General features: G+C 40.7%; 1 protein-coding gene across 2 annotated transcripts in view; it reads right to left on the bottom strand.

Moving 5' to 3' along the window:
• sipa1 (signal-induced proliferation-associated 1) overlaps positions 1-18,081 on the bottom strand; it is a 39,396-nt gene that overhangs the window by 4,928 nt on the left and 16,387 nt on the right. For both annotated transcript variants that reach the window (XR_010007638.1, XM_062988718.1), the window contains exons 9-14: positions 11,380-11,763; positions 8,765-8,894; positions 7,209-7,332; positions 3,575-3,673; positions 2,278-2,368; positions 79-157 (exon numbers count right to left, since the gene is read on the bottom strand). Coding sequence is in view for 1 of the 2 variants with exons in the window: in XM_062988718.1 (XP_062844788.1) it covers positions 79-157; positions 2,278-2,368; positions 3,575-3,673; positions 7,209-7,332; positions 8,765-8,894; positions 11,380-11,763 (907 nt within the window). In the remaining variant the exon portion in view is untranslated. The remainder of the gene's footprint in view (positions 1-78; positions 158-2,277; positions 2,369-3,574; positions 3,674-7,208; positions 7,333-8,764; positions 8,895-11,379; positions 11,764-18,081) is intronic.

Genomic DNA, 18,081 nt, shown 5'->3' with positions numbered 1-18,081 from the left:
AAGTGGGGGTTTAAATGTTAAGATATGGACTATTTAGGAGGGCGTAGGGGCTTCGCCAGGCAAATAAAGAGAAATTACCTTATGAAGGTCATCCTGTAGCCGTTTCAGCATGGCCTCCAACTGACATACTTTTTCCTCCAGGTGACTAGGTGAATCGCTGTAAGAAAGACAAGAAACCATTAAACAACACCATAGCAAACACCTTACAACCATACAACCGCCAGACTACAAATACAGAAGGTAAAAGAGAAGCCAGCAGGACAACCTGAAAATAGCAGGAACAGCAGTTACCCAGTAAAGTTTAAACATGAGGTATACTATATAATACCAGGAAATATTAGAGGATGACATCTACATTTAAACAACATCTCTAAAAAGAAGACAAAACAACTCGTTTCTTAACTCTCATTAAAGTATGATGCATTTTTTTTCATAACATAAAGTGGCAATTGTTAACAATAATTTGTGCTTTACTCTGTTGTTGAAATACATATTTTTCATACTCGTTTCCTTATATTCAAAAGTACAAAATCAAGAACAAAAACAAATAGTTAGGGATGTAACGATGCACCACAAGACAGTTAAAAATCGATACACATGTGTAATGATTCAAATCGGTTTACATGTATAATGAATCAATATTCACTTTAAACAGCAGAGGGCACTGGCGCTATTCACCTTGCCTGGTTGACGTCACTACAGGGTTGCCAGGTTCAGAATTTCCAGACAAATTTATTTATTTGAGGATACTTTCTTTATTTGTATTATTCATTTATTTATTTATAGTGGGATTTGTTTTAAAATTTCATTTCAGTTTTTTCTACACAAAAAGGGAAATATGCAGCATTGTTTTGCATAGTTAGTACCTACCTCAGAAATAAAAGGACATTCATTATTTAGATAAATAAAAGATAAGCACAAATACAGTATTTTATTTTATTTATATTAGAAATATTAAAAGGGGACTTTGTCATAATTTGTCTTCAATTTCATTTTGTTTAAAAAATCGTATCATGGACCCAGTATCGTGAATCGCATCGTGTCGTGGGTAGAGTGTTTCGTTACATCCCTACAAATAGTTGAATTCTTGCCCCCCCCCCCCCCCCCCCCCCCCCCCCTTCCTTAGGAACTACAGTTTTTGTGTTGTTGCGAAGTAGGAACAGTTTCTTTTCTCTCTGCCTCTTATGCAAACAACACAAAACAGTTACTACTGATGTGTAACTTAAACCTCAGCTCAAAAAACTAAAGTTGCACAATTTTAGAACTTCAGAGACTACAATTTTTTTGCACTTGATCAAGTTTTTAAGTGGCATGTTCCATGTTTTGTCCTCATGTCCTGTATTTTATACATAATAGCTATTTTATTATTATCTCAGGCTGTATTCCAAACTGTTCCTAAACATACTAGTTTAATAATCACTACATGGACAAAAGTATGTTGAGAGTTTTCCTAATTACAAAGTTCATGTTTTTCAGCCACAATTGCTAAAGGTGTAAAATCAATAGAAATGTAATAATATGTTTCCAACTTTGTGGAATGCGTCAGCATGTCTGTGCCCCTGTGCACAAAAGGAGGTCTGTAAAGACATGGTTGGACAAGTCTGTGGAAGAATTCCAGTGGGCTGCACAGAAACTTCACCTTAACCCAAAATAATTGCAACATGAACTGAGACTGGCATTTTTTAACAAACCTTACTAATGCTATGTGGGCTAAATTGACATACATTACCATTGATACACTTTAAGGCCAAATATTCTCTTTAAGGCACACCTTGGCATTAACGGCCCCTGTGCCACGTCTGGCCCTTTGGCTGTCCCCATCCGATAATACAAATAAAGAAAGTATCCTCACATAAATAAATTTGGCTGGACAATACCGAACCTGGCAACCCTGTTGTGACGTCAACCAGGCGAGGTGAATAGTGCCAGTGCCCTATGCTGTTTAAAGTGAATATCGATTCATTATACATGTAAACCGATTTGAATCGTTACACATGTGAATCGATTTTTAACTGTCTTGTGGTGCATCATTACATCCCTACCAACAATACTTTTGGCTGTACAGGGTAAATACTATCAAATAGTAATAGACTAAAGTTGCATGACAGACAAACGTATCTGCCCATAAACACTATGACCAATTAGCAACACAGTCTATTTAAAAAAAAATTCCCAGATCTCTTTTAAACTTAAGTTAATAAAGACAATGTATGTTTTAAATTTACAGTAAAGACCTCGAATAACACAACTTTCTACAACATACAGATTTGTACGTACCTATCTTTAATATCTTTGAACTTGGAATCTGCCTGGCCGAGATGGGTCACTGTGTCTCCTCCTTCCTGGGTTCCATCACCCGCCTTCCGGTCTAAAACACAACATTCCATACTAATAAGTCCAACAATGTTGATGATATAGGAAACGTTCATCAATAATAAAGACATTTGTTTATATAATATATACACCAGTTAATATACACCTAATTGTGTGCCATCTACTTACACTAAATGGCAAAATGTATGCAAACCACCCCTCTTCTAATGGAGTTCATGTGTTTCAGCCACACATATTAGTAATGTACTGTATATAAATGTCAATTATATGCTAACAGTTTTGTCCAACAAGCTCATAGGTGTCCACAAACGTTTAGCCTTCATGTTTTCAGAAACATGTTATGTCTTCTCCTGGTATAAGTAGAAGTGTCAAACTAATACTACAAACTATAATTTATTTTAGCTTTTGGTTGTTCATATAGCCGCCCAGACCAGCGGGATGGCAGAGCTGAGATTCAATACGATGTATTCGAAATCCCAGCTCTAGTGTGCTAATGTATTTTACCTGCATTGCATTTAAATAGTTAAACTTGGGTCAAACAGTTTTCAAAAAAACGGTTTTGGTGTCAAGCAAAAAGTATGCCTTGAAGGTAGGCTTTAAAAAACTGCCACAGATACACCTCCAGTTAACCCAAAAAAGAGCAATTAGCCTATCAAAAGCTTCTAAAGCTGTGATACAGTTTTCTGTAAACTTCCAAGCTATTTCAAGACACAGTCAGCTTGATGTATTAAACTTCTGGCTCTCTGGAATTTTGATATAATGAACTACATTGAAAATTGCTTGTGTCATGTATAAAGTAGGACTCTGTGGAGGGGATGGATATGGGTTTTAATGACTTCAATTTAAGTGTATATAAACGTCTTGATCTTAACGTCAGCAAACATATAATACATCATCTTTTAAATACTCTACGCCATCACTCCCCAAATGACCAGGAGGAATTTTTTGTAAATTTTTTTTAAAATTAATTTTATAAAAACAGAAATAAGCTTAAATTGCTCTAGAGTAGTGGGCAAGACCTATACAAAATGAACAAATTATGTTTTTAATTATATTTTTGGCATTTAAATAAAAGATTAATAAAAAGTATTGCTGAAAATATGAGCGTCTATTTTAAGGACACTATTTTAAGTTGTGACACAAATAAATAAATAAGGTTCCTAATCGAACACGGTAGTGAGATGAATTTACTGATTACTGATTCAGAAAAGACCAGCTTTTGGCCTTTTTAATTTCACACCTTCTTGTGACAGAGCTTCCAAAATACTCCTGCAAGCTGTAGCGAGATCAGCTATGGACTGCCACTCCTCCTCCGACGAATCTGCTGTTTCTGAAAGAACTGGAACACAACAAACACATCCATCTCATTAACAGAATGAACATGCTATACAACACTGTGTGCATTGCTTCATGATCACATACAGGCACGTGCACAGACATTTTTGGGGGCAGGTGCTCAAGCCAAAAAAAAAGGCACCCATCGCCAAAATTATTAATAAAATAAAATAAAAAACACAGTAGAATATTTAACTTATATATTTATTTTTGTTAACACAATCAATACACATCTAATCAAATAACTCAAATTATAAAATTGAATAAATAAAAAAAAAAACCCAGGCAAAAACAAGGCCATATTGTGTGCTTTTTAATAACCAAACAATATATTAAATAATCATCAAAAAATAGCTCAACTTAAGAACTACCTTTGATTTCAAATCAGAAACCCACTTTGGGTATTTAATGTTAACAATGGGCCTATTATTATGCCAATAAAATCAAATAGACAGCTAAATAACATTTTCCTATTTATTCGTCATTTTTTGTATGCTGTTTTATATCATAGAGCATTATATAGAGCATTATATTTAGCCTTCTACATTAGTTTGTAATGTCAATTACCTAGCAAAATTATTCCTCATTTGTAAACCTCAACTGTTGAAGTATAAATGCTTGCATGAAAATAACTCCTTGACTAAAGGTGACTTTTCCTACACAGCGTTTTGGCCAGGATGCTTTAATTATAAAATATTGTATGTTTGTATCTATTTTCAACAAATTACTGTGAGAGCTACTTGACATTCTCCTGCAAAATGTTTGTGCTCAAGTTTTTTTTTATTTTTCAGGCTTTCGCATCAAAATAAGTAAGATTTTAAATAAAACAAAACTAGTGAAACACTTTTGGGGGGAATTGATGACAGAGAGGGTAATATATATATTTTTAAATATTAATGAATGTAAAAACAAATTGGGCTCCAGCAGAAAGGGCACTTTTCTCATCCAGGGCAAAAGGGCAGGTGCTTGAGCACCACTAGGGGTCTATCGGTGCACGTGCCTGATCCCATATATATATATATATATATATATATATACGTATATACACAGCAGTGACCCGTCAAAGCATGGACTTCACTAGACCCCTTAAGGTGTGCTGTGGTAACTGGCACCAAGATGTCAGCAGCAGATCCTTTAACTCCTGTAAGTTGCAAGGTTGGGCCTCCATGGATCAGACTTGTTTGTCCAGCACATCCCACAGATGCTCGATTGGATTGAGATCGGGGGAATTTGGAGACCAAGTCAACACCTCAAACTCGTTGTTGTGCTCTTCAAACTATTCCTGAACCATTTTTGCTTTGTGGCAGGGCACATCATCCTGTTCAGAATTACGAAACCCCTTTAGTATGAGTCCAAAAGACTAAACACATGTCAGAGGACAGAGAAGAGCATCCGCCCAGAGGACACGGATGGAGCAGATGGTACTGGATCACTTGATTTGGTGAACACTCTCGACCCCTTTTTTTCCCCACCCAGCCCCCATCTGTCCTGTGGGTCTGGAGTGGTAAAGAGCAAAAATGCAAGGATGGGTAGGGGGCGCTCTAGCTATATAAAATTGTGGATAAGATGAAAGAGGAGAAGACAAAGCAGGCGGGATGGGGAGGGCAATGTGAAGAGGACAATGAGGATAGTGAGAGGATAATTTGGAGGTGTTTAATGGGAGAATGAAGGACTCCTAACAGTACGAAGCAAAAAAATGGGCTCAAATACACAACCGATGGGGGATTTTATAGAGTGACTGTCATTGTTTTGTTATTTGAGCTTAAAGAGACAATTTGAAAATAATAAAAGCTTCATTTACAGCAGGTAACAATGACTAGTGGGAGACAATACTGGATTTCTGGACACCCAAGACAAGGACACTATGCCCTACACACTTCAACATCCCTGATGACAACCAACCAGCAACATGAATCAGATGTCTGATTGCAGTCGAGGTGGGTATATTGCTGCTCACACTTCCTCCGACCCACGCGCAGCCCTTAGCGGAACCCTTTTTCACCTATGCAATCTACACAGGCACCTCTCTATCTGCCAATCAGGGTCCTAACACAGCGTTCGAAGACCCCACCCACATAGTCCGGTCATCCCGCCCTAGCAGAAACGTGTCTGCTTTAAACACTGCCAAATATGTCCGCTAGATGGTGGCAACGTCTAGTTTCAAACCGAGGAGTCCAGAATGTTGGCGCTGGTGTGCTAGCGGAATATCCCACTGTGCCACCTGGGAGCCAAACATTGGTTTTTTTTGGCAGAACCTCAATCCCCAAACCCTCCACCTTCATGATGCCCACGGTAAATTCTTATGTCTTCGCCAAAATCAAACAATACCACCTTATACTAAAGTCTTCATTTATTTACACAAAACAACAGCAGTACAAACCTAACCTTTCACTTGAAGCCCAGGTAACCAAATTAAAGCCCTCTCCTTTATGACACTTATGCTTGAAAGAGTTGAAGGTAAAAAAGGAAGAAGACAGACAGCAACAAGATACTTGGAAACAATCAGAGGAACAATAAACAAGACATTAAGAAGCATTAAGACCCAAACAGTGGAAGATATTCTGGAGAAACACTTGGAGAAACCCTTTCCATATGGTCACCAGGAGTCAACAATGATAATGACAATGATAATAATAACAATAATAATAGGGTGCAGGCCAGACAGGCGTACTGTACTCAAGCAAAGTACTAAATCCAACAGATTTGCCTAAATTGAATGTCAATTACTGTATTCAAAAATATGTAAGAACCAGACCATAAGCATTTCTGACATCTCGATGGGGTTTTCACTTTTCAGGGGTTGAGGTCAGAGCTCTGTGCAGACCACTGGAGTTCTTCAACACCCAACCTGTGAAACCTTATAGACCTTGCTTTATAAACAGAGGCATAGTGATGCTGGAATAGGAACAGGAATAGGAAAGGGCCCTACAGGAACTGTTGCCACAAAGTTGAATATGTAAAATTGATTTTATATATTTGATTGTACTGTATACAGCTGTTAGTGCTGGTGTGGCTAAAATGCCTTAACGCATAATAACTGTCAAAAGATTAAACATAATAACCAAGGCGGCCAGCTGGCACTGCCAGCCCACCAGCGCTGGGATTCTGAATTCTCCAAATAGCAGGCACAGACTGGCCACTAGTCTGCTGGGTGGAAAAAAACTGACTAAAAAGGGGGTGGGGTCATCGTCGGTGTGTAAGGTTAGTAGTCTGGTTTGTAGTCTGAGGTGCCATTACAGAAGTGGAGGAATGCGGAAATCAGTGCATGACTCTCCCTGCGCAAGAATGAATCCACCGCAGTATGGGTGAATAAGAAGGGGTCGTGGACTGCACACCCGAATATACCCTCCATGGATGCGATCGGGGTCGCCAGCAGTGGAAGATTGGCATAATTGGCTATGCTATCTTGCATGGGAGGGATTTGGGTTTCAGTATTGTGTAGACCCATGAGCCTTTGAGTTGTTCATCAACGCTCACCGGTGGCTCTCTGAACCACTTCTGATGACGCATAAACCATTCCAAACTACATCAGCACTCACTTTTAGTGATGGAATTATGAAGACTCAGTGCTCTGGAGTTCCTCTCCGCTCTTTCCATACACGACGAGCGATTGAGCACTTCGCTCCCCGACGGCTTTTCCTCTCCCCCGTCGTCCACGCCAACCTGCCGAGATAGAGAGATTAGATTTGCGTTTTCATGCAGTCACGCTAAATATGGATTGATGTTTTTTTCTGAGCGATAAATGAGTCACAGAGGTAAATCAAAGGGGAAGAAAAGAGGAAAGAATAAGAGCGTGTAGAAAAGAGATGGTTCAGGGGTTATACAGTGAGAAACAAAAATAAAGTATGGAGTGGGTGTGGGAGAGGGAGGAAGAGGTTAAAAGTGTAAGGATGAGAATATAGTGGGAAAAGTAGTGCTTTTGGTAGGTTTAAACAGGATTTTTAAACAAGTTTGCATGATCTCCTTCTCAGTATTGATCATCAGGTCTCAATCTTTTCAACGGTTGAGCCGTAGTGGATGATAAAAGTAGATTAAATCTGATTTATAAGCAGCATTCAATGTGGCACAACTTTTCTCACAAAAAAACAACAACAAATATGGTGGACGAATGCGGAGCAACGAACGTTATTTTCAAATGTAAATAAATTATCACTGATTTTTAATTTGGATAAAAAAGTACAAGTGTCATTTCTTTGCAAATTCGGGCTCATCGGTGACAGTTTAACCGTTTCAGGTACATGGATATGTACAGGGAGATGTGAGTTGACATGCTAGCGCATTGTGCCACCTCATCCCATTGGTTTGAATGGGAACACTACCTACAGTATATTACATGAAACCCCAGAATTTTAGGATGGTTGGGGGCGGCACGGTGGCTAAGTAAGTAGCACTGTCGCCTAACAGGTGGGGCGGTCCGGGTCCTTTCTGTGCAGAGTTTGCATGTTCTCCCAGTGTCTGCGTGGGTTTCCTCCGGGTGCTCCGGTTTTCTTCCCACAGTCCAAAAACATGCAGCCAGGCTAATTGGAGACACTGAATTGTCCTATAGGTATCCAGCCGCTAGGATGCATAAACCAGTGCATCGTAGTGCCGGTCCCAAGCCCGGATAAATAGGGAGGGTTGTGTCAGGAAGGGCATCCGGCGTAAAAACTGTGCCAAATCAGTAATGCGGATCACGATCACACTTGCCACCCACCTCCAAGACTCCAACATGAGACTTGACAGTCACCACTTTTCATGGTTTTGTTTTTGTTTTTGAAGCAGCAAGGAGGTGATAACCGATTCCCTCCCTCCCTGTTGGCTAGAGTACTGGACTGCTGTACAACCTTAGCACCATTAAGTTTACATTTATAGCTTTTAGCAATTATTACTGAATACAGTTTAAGCAATTGAGGGTTTACGGCCTTGATCAGGGGCCCAACAGTGGCAACTCGGCGAATGTGGGGCTTGAACCTTATTATTACTGGTCTAGTACTCTAACCGCTGAGCTAACACTGCAGTTGTAAAGCACACAAATGACATGGCTCCTGTAGTATTTACTTCCAGTTAGACCAACTGACACAACTATAAAACTGTGTTTATTTCTGAACGTTCTTACCTGTCCCTCCTCCTGCGGTGGCACTTTAGGTTTGACGGCCAGTATGAGGTCAGGGGTTGCGTCCCTCAGTTCTCCAGGATTCTGGTAGATATGACTGTTCCCCTTTAGCCCAACGTTATCGTAGACATGACTGAAACGCATCACAGAAATAAGATCAAGTTTAAATTCCAAAGATTAAGATTAAACTCCAAATATGATAATTATATTTTAATGCTTGGCTGTGTTGCAGGACCACTTATACTCCACAGTTATGTGTTTTGTTTGTTTGTTTGTGTTGTCTGTTTAAAAATCAACAACTGCCAGTGTAAAAATGATCATTTGTATACTGCACTGTCATGTGACTGGCTGGATTCATCCAGAATCACTTTGTTTTGGTTAAAATTATATTCACATGTTCTGCATTTAGCAGACGCTTATCCAAAGCAACTTACAGCCCTGTGACAGTATATTGTCTAAGCAATTGAGGGTTAAGGGCCTTGCTCAAGGGCCCAACAGTGGCAATCTGGCAGTGTTGGAGCTTGAACCAGCAACCTTTGGATTACTAGTCCAGTACCTTAACCACTAGGCTACAACTGCCATTATATGTGGCAGCATTTTGGTCATTTTTGCCTCATCATGACAGCACCCCTGTATGCAAATCAGGCTCCAGATATTTTGTTTGTTTGTTTGATGTGTAAAGTTTGGTGTTTAGGAGCTCCCATTGACCATTTTGACCATTGCTCATAAGGACATGATGCAAATTATTCCATTTAATAGGATAATCGATGCATTTCGTACGGCTCTAACGTGTATACATGGTCTTTGCTTCAGTGGTTGTTCCGAGACACAAGATCGATCTGTACTGCATAATTAGGCTTAACTGGATTTTCTCAAGAACTTGATTTGCTACATTTATGAATGGACTGCAATTCAGGTCCATAAATCAAGTCTAAAATCCTATGGTGGCTAATTTACAAACCAAACAGAACCGCAAAACAGCAGGGCCGCGACGTAGTTGTGTAATACTAGAGGGACACGCACAACCAGTACTAAAAACAAGCTGATGATTCAACATGCCCATTTCCTCTGCTTTGGTGCTAAAGTGAGCATTGACAGTTTGAACTAACACTTCTGTCTAAAAGAGCATGCTTTGTGAAGGAAGTGCCTAATGCTAACATCCTGTGTTGTATGGAGGCTTTATATATTTCTGTATGCTTTGTGTGGTTCCTCAATGCCTGCATTATAGGTCACTGTGGTCACTGTACATCACTGAATTGATGTAAGGGAGCATGTATACACTATATTCCATATACCTGGACTTATTTGTGGCACTAAAGATGCTTCTAATAATATATAATGTACACTATATGGACAAAAGTACATATATTTTTTGTGGACACATGACCATGAGCTTCTTGGACATTCCATTTCAAAACCATAAGCACTTCAGCCATAACATTAAAACCACCTCCTTGTTTCTACACTCACTGTCCAATTTATCAGCTCCACTTACCACATAGAAGCACTTTGTAGTTCTACAATTACTGACTGTAGTCCATCTATTTCTCTACATACTTTTTAACCTGCTTTCGCTCTGTTCTTCAATGGTCAGGACCCCCACAGGACCACCACAGAGTAGGTATTATTTAGGTGGTGGATCATTCTCAGCACTGCAGTGACACTGACATGGTGGTGGTGTGTTAGTGTGTGTTGTGCTAGTATGAGTGCATAAGACACAGCAGCACTGCTGGAGTTTTTAAACACCGTGTCCACTCACTGCCCACTCTATTAGACACTCCTACCGAGTTGGTCCACCTTGTAGATGTAAAGTCAGAGACGATCGCTCATCTATTGCTGCTGTTTGAGTCGGTCATGTTCTAGACCATCATCAGTGGTCACAGGACGCTGCCCACTGTTGGGGCACTGTTGGCTGGATATTTTTGGTTGGTGTTTAAAAACTCCAGCAGCACTGCTGTGTCTTATCCACTCATACCAGCACAACACACACTAACACACCACCACCATGTCAGTGTCACTGCAGTGCTCTGAATGATCCAGCATCCAAGTAATACCTGCTCTGTGGTGGTCCTGTGGGGGTCCTGATCATTGAAGAACGGCATGAAAGGGGGGTAACAAAGCACGCAGAGAAACAGATGGACTACAGTCAGTAATTGTAGAACTACAAAGTGCTTCTATATGGTAAGTGGAGCTGATAAAATGGACAGTGAGTGTAGAAACAAGGAGGTGGTTTTAATGTTATGGCTGATCGGTGTATATGATCATGGTTTTGCCCTTGTAACAGCCTCCACTCCTCTGGGATGGCTTCTCACCAGATGTTGTTGTTTGTTGGAGAAAATCTGCACCCATTCAGTCAAAAGAGCATTTATAATGTTGGATGGGTTGCAATTAACTTCCCAAGTTATTCCAAAGGTGTTAATTGGGTTTCAGATTAAGGTTCTGTACAGGCCACTGGAGGATCCCCATACCAAACATGCTGATCCATGTCATTATGGACTCACTATGTGCACATCAGGGACAGTAAAACTTTTGCCTCAGCATTTAATTGATCTTATACTGTTTAATTGATGTTTATACCTATACAAGCACGAGTGTGATATGAGTGTGTGTTTGCGTACCCATCACAGATGTCCTGACAGGGCGGGTGCCTCTCGAGTGAGTAGCTGCGTATGAGGGCTGTAGGACTGACTTCTAGGATCTGGGATGGAGGATTGTCCTGCAGCGATGTTGCCCTGAGCAGAGACAGGCTGGGTGGAGAGAGCAAGCCACTCTCGCCCGGAGTTCCACCCTCTCGAGTATCCCTGCCATCTGATTGGTTCACATTTGTCGACTCCGCCCCTTCACCCTGTTCCCGCTCCTCTTCTTCCTCTTCTTTTCCTTCCTCTTGGTTTTCCTGTTTGACTTCGTCTCGTTCATCCAGGACCCAGGCCAATCCAGAGTGGCCCTCACCAGACTTGCTTTCGGCATCCTGTATAGACTTTTGATAGAGCTCAGAGAAGCTCCTGCGTACGTAGACACACACACACACACACACATTGAGATACAACTCCAATTCCTAAAAAATTGGGACAGTAAGTAAAATGAGTAAGTTGAAACTGTTAATTTTAGGCTAACTCCTAAACTACTGTAATGGGGTGGTGAAGACAGGCTGCAACAGCAGAATTGTTTTGACCCAAGTGCAGTGGCTGAACAAAATCAGAACAAATGAGACACCAAAATAAAAGACAGGTCCCAACACCAGACTCTAAAGCATGACCTATCCCAGCGCTTGGGATTATATTGTCATTATGTGGCTGGAGATTATGAATGAATGCCTTTATTGTCATCGTATTTAAAATACAATGAAATTTTTCTGTGCAGCTCCTTTCCACGTCATTTCATGGCCAACGGGAGCTTAAAAGACGTAATGATTGTCTTAAAATACACTGTAAAATCGTACAGAAACTGCATCCTTCACAATGCATGCCGATTTTGTGACCTGCAAAGTGACCGCATCCCGCCACTAGATGGCAGTGTTTCTACATCAACGTTTAACTGACACGGTTTTCCAACAAGTGATGTTGAGAAATATTTACAAATAATCTTAAAATGTACAAGAAAAGAAAATTTAAGCAGGAGGTAATTTAATAAAAGATGGGAAACGTACGTCTCTAGTGTTATGAGGCCGTGTCTGTGGTAAAGGAGAACAATATAAATGTAGATATACATTATAAATATACAGTATAAATTTGACATTTTGACACCAAACACAGAATTTAGCCTCCAAGAAAAACAACAAATTGTCCAAGACTTAAAAGGCAGCCTGCAATCACGGCAGGATAGGTTACAATCAGCCCTTAAACACTAGGCTTCACCATAGAAGGCCTAACATTCCTTCTAAAAGTTGGTCTTGGTATTTCTGTGAATCCATGACACTGGACACATGGTCAAGACTGCCAGTTCCTACAGCAGAAAAAAACATCCCCTTATTGTCACTAAACTACCTCTATGCTTGACCATGGGAATAGTAATCATTTGGTCATAACCGTCACCTTCGTTGTGGCCGACAAACCACTGATCCAAACGGCCAAAGTGTTCCAATTATGATTCATCACGCCATAGAACAGTGTCCCAGAACCCTATCTAAATTCATCTTGGTGTATTCCAGTCAATCCTTCCTGTGCTTTTTGGATGCTGGCTACAAAGTCTTTGATTGTTAAGGGTTGATTGTATCTTCTTAGGTTTGCCACTTAATATTTGTCCCAGCATTCATCAGGCCAATCTGTAAGACTTTTGCAGTAACACAGTTTACTTTATTGTCCTCTGGACGACATTTTGGGAATCCTCCATCGGACAGGCAGATTTACCCCTGCACCATAAATTTGGAACGTCAGAACAATACTCCCCATGGTGTCTCTAGGTATGTTCAAGGTCTTTTTATATCGATTGCCTTTTTGGTGTTTTATTATTACCTCTGTCAGCTTGTGAGCAGCTCCTTAGTTTTCACCACGATTGCAACACACCTTGAAACGCTTGATTCTCTGGGTGGTATTTATACGTACAGCATCACAGCTGAAGCAAAATAAGGGTTGGTATTAAGTTCTAAATGGTTTAATCATGTTTTATACAACAGGTAGTTCCGACCTTACAATCTGATTGGTTGAGAAGCGTTCTAACTGTGATGATATTCGTGATAACAGCACGGTCTTTTCACACCACAATGGTATTACTCCGCTGACGCGTTGCCAGTAACGACAAGCTTCATTCACACAAACGCGCACGCAGGCGACACAGACCTTTTTCCCGATCTCGTTTTAAATCCGTTATCTGATATACAATCTAGCGCACTGTGTAGGGAACATAAATCCGCGATCTGATACACAATCTAGCGCACTGTGTAGGAAACATAAATCCGCGATCTGATACACAATCTAGCGCACTGTGTAGGGAACATAACCAATTGTCTAATATATTGTCTAGTGCACTATGTAGTGAACATGAATGCGTTATCTGATACACAATCTAGTGCACTATGTAGGGAACATTAATGTGTTTGTAACGCGAACAGTTAGCTTAATAGCCCAGTTAGCAGCTCCTAAGAGTTCTGTTCTCACCTATATCCTTTGGTGTGTGCAAGATGTTTTTTGTTTCTTTTTTCTCTTCGGCTTTGACTTTTTCTTCTTGTTTTTCTTACCTCCCTAAAATGAGTTTTTGCAACTTGGGATGTCTGCTTTGTAGTGTTAAACTTTATATTCATTGTGGAACTACTTTTTGGTGGAAGGTATTGTCAATACTAAAGCACATTTATTATGAAATTCAGGGCTTCTTTGATTTATTTTCTTTCTTTATTTTGTAAAAACTGTTGTATAAAAGCAATAGAACACTTGAGGTTGTGTGTTATCGCGAATAACATCACGGCTGTGACGATCTACGGTCTACCGAATCACAGCCGTGATGTTATTCGCGATAACACACTCCCTCTCGTGTTCTATTGCTTAAGTAACCCAACTTGATCATAAAGACTAGCAGTGTGTTTTAGAATCAGCATATCACCTTATTATGAAGGGGTTGAAAAAATGTGACATAGCAGTAGTAACAAAATATCCTGCTAATCTAAAATGCATCATTCATTTAGGTTATGTGATATATTTAGCTCTTTTATCTGCTGCTGGAAATAGGTGGCTATTTTTATCCTGTCACAGTTCCGTCAGGCTTAGAGGCTTAGTCATTCACAAACACTACAGCACAAGAGCTGCATTAGACCTGTCTAATCTCCCTAAAGGTGGAAAATTTTACTGTACGCTTTCTCTATCTCTCTCTTGTGTGTGTGTGTGTGTGTGTGTGTGTGTGTGTGTGGTGAGCTGGTGTGCATTGTTAGGTATCATTAGTAGAATTGATTGGTAGTTCTGCAGCTGGTGGAACGCTGGCTCAAATGAGTCATTAGCAATACAATGAGATCTGACCCCTTGCTGTTCACCTCCTCCAAATCTCCTTCCTTCTCCATCTGCTCCTCACCTATCTTTACTTTCCTTTTCTATATACACTGATTAAGCATAACATTATGACCACCTTCCTAACTGACTGGTGTGCGGCTATGCAGCCCCATACGCAACAAACTGTGATGCACTGTGTATTCCGGCACCTTTCTATTAGAACCAGCATTAACTTCTTCAGCAGTTTGAGTACAGTAGCTCGTCTGTTGGTCAGTCTTTGCTCCCCACATGCATCAATAAGCCTTGGTCGCCCATGACCCTGTCACCCATGACCCGGTCGCCCATTACCACTGTTTCTTCCTTGGGCCACTTTTGATAGATACTGACCACTGCAGACCGGGAACACCCCACAAGAGCTGCAGTTTTGGAGATGCTCGGACCCAGTCGTCTAGCCATCACAATTTGGCCCTTGTCAAATCCTGTCAGTGGTCATGTATGCCTGGTCATGTACAATGATGTAAAAAAGTCATTGCTGCCGTTCTGATTACCTCTGTTATTGCATATTTGTCAAACTGTATGGTGTCATATCATTAAAGAAAGCACAGAGTTAAGGAAGAATAACCTTAAAAAGTAGACCCCCTCTTAACTCAATAACTGGTTCCACGAGGGATCTTCAAAAAGTTTCCACACTTTTATATTTTGGTTGGGAACTATATGGTGAGGGCGGGAGGAGTAGTAATTGGTCGTGTCTGAGAGACTGAGAGAGAGTGCTTATAGTCCAGATATAGCGGCATCTGATTTTCTCTTATATGGACCGCTCAAAGAAGCTTTAAGGGGAAGAAGATTTTCATGTGATGATTTGAAAGCAGAGGTGCATCAGTGGCTACACGCTCAATCAAAAACATTTTTTGCTGATGGCATTAAAAAGATGGTACGATGGTCGCTCAGGTGGCACAGCGGTGAAATATGCTGTTGTTCAGGGTGGGATGAGCGCGACCAGGGTTCCTCATAACTGGTGCAATTACAAGAGTGTGGCTGGTGCACAAGGCTGATCCGCATATGAACACGCCTCGTGCAGGTGAAAAGAGGCAGCACATGGCGTTTAAAGACCCCACCCACTTAGTCCGGTCATCCCGACCCTAGCAGACACGGTGGCCAATTATTGTCTGCACTGCCAACTGTGCCTGCTAGATGGCGCCCAGGCGAGGTGTTCAGAATCTCCCACTGCGCCACCTGGGCCCTGTCATCATTTTTAATCACTGTTTTATTACAAAATAAAAACCCAACCCGCAGATCGGCTCCTTCTCTTATTCGTCATGGTCTGCACCTTCATCTAATCCAGAATCTCAACCACTTTATCACTCACTTATAATTGTATTGTTTTTCCGTCCTCAACATCTATCACTTCCGTCCTCACAGACCCTCCACACTGCTCATTTATTCCAATACTGTCACTTCATTCCGTGTTCTGCTCTCTACTCAATCTCAATTTAAAATAAAATGCTTTATTTCTCAGCTTACTTCTTTCTTAACTTCTCTCCGTAGTATATCTGTATTGTTTCTGTAAGACCTTTAAGACTTTGATCCACATCTAAGATCATTTTTGAGCTACCTCTCACCCACTGCTTTACAGATTGCTGTTCAGACTCTCCTATCTGCTCCACTCTCCCATCAGACTTATGCCTAGTTCACTACATGATTTTGCCCTGATGTTTGCTCACCGACAGGTCGCCGCTAGATGTGGCCAGTGATGGCATAGTTACTTTGAAAAAGTAATCTGATTACTGATTACTGATTACTCCTTTAAAAAGTAACTTAGTTACTTTATGGATTACTTGATTTTAAAAGTAACTAAGTTAGATTACAAGTTACTTTATTAGTTACATTCAGCAGCTGCCGTAATGCAACTGGAGCTGCGTCGGCGATTGAAGCGGAATAAGAAACAAGAAAGACGCGGAAAAAGAGTCCTCTGTTCACAAGTGTAAGTAAGATAAATAAAATAATTTTTTTTAAAGACAAATAAATAACAAAAAGACGATAAATATCCTAAATTTTGGCGAGTGGGATTTGTAATGAGTCTGTAACTATGGTGACTATGGTGATATTACGTCATCACGTCCCCGTCGGGCTGCGTCCGAAATCACTACTTTCATACTGAAAAGTATGCAGTTATTAATAATTTTTAAGCATTAAGCATTTATTAAGCAGTACATGAAAAATATCCGAATAATTTACTGCTTGGGCAGCATTTTTTGTGTATGCGAACACAGCACACTTGCGTACTAAAAGAGCTTACTTCTGTACCGGCAAGCAGTGCGCACTACCTCTAATTTAACTATGCGATTTTGGACACATTATAAATGTCACCGCGTCACCTGCAGCTGTGGAGCAGACGCGACAGGCAAAACTAAACCGCTAGAAGTATGCCAGCTTGTAAGCTTGCGAAGGCGCGTTCGGCTTCGCGCAACGCTCGCGAATTTAGTTTCGCTGGAAGTATGCTGAGGCCTTAAGTATGCGATTCCGGAGACGCAAAAAGAAAGCAAAAATATATCTTTTTACTAAGGAAAATGACAAAAATGGTAACGCACAGTAACTTGGATAAGTAACTTTAATCTGATTACTGGATTGGAAATAGTAACGCGTTAGATTACTTGTTACTGAAAAATGTGGTCAGATTAGAGTTACGTGACATCAGTGGATGTGGCAGATCGAACACAAATCAGCGTTCACTCTGGGCTCGAAAATCATCTCTTGATCGCTATGTGTGAACTGTTCAACGACTCGATCTGAACGGCTCACCGATTGCATGATAAATATCTGGACCTGTCTGCTATTCAAAATCATGTAGTGTGAAAGGTATTGCGATCAGGTTGTGATTGTTGTGAACGCAAGATACAGAAGGGAAACCCTGGTGGAGGAGATGTACACTGATAAGCCATAACATTAAAACCACCTCCTTTTTATCAGCTCCACTTACCATATAGAAGCACTTTGTAGTTCTACAATTACTGACTGTAGTCCATCTGTTTCTCTGCATGCTTTGTTACCCCCCTTTCATGCTGTCCTTCAATGGTCAGGACTCTCCCAGAAAAACTACAGAGTAGGTATTATTTGGGTGGTGGATCATTCTCAGCACTGCAGTGACACTGACATGGTGGTGGTGTGTTAGTGTGTGTTGTGCTGGTATGAATGGATCAGACACAGCAGCGCTGCTGGAGTTTTTAAATACCGTGTCCACTCACTGTCCACTCTATTAGACACTCCTACCTAGTTGGTCCACCTTGTAGATGTAAAGTCAGAGACGATCGCTCATCTATTGCTGCTGTTTGAGTTGGTCATCTTCTAGACCTTCATCAGTGGTCACAGGACGCTGCCCACGGGGTGCTGTTGGCTGGATATTTTTTTGGT

The sequence above is a fragment of the Trichomycterus rosablanca genome, chromosome 26 (assembly GCF_030014385.1).
Source record: "Trichomycterus rosablanca isolate fTriRos1 chromosome 26, fTriRos1.hap1, whole genome shotgun sequence".
NCBI classification, from domain to species: Eukaryota; Metazoa; Chordata; class Actinopteri; order Siluriformes; family Trichomycteridae; genus Trichomycterus; species Trichomycterus rosablanca.
Note: the sequence above shows the minus strand (reverse complement) of the source record. Positions and strands in the feature narration are given on the sequence as shown.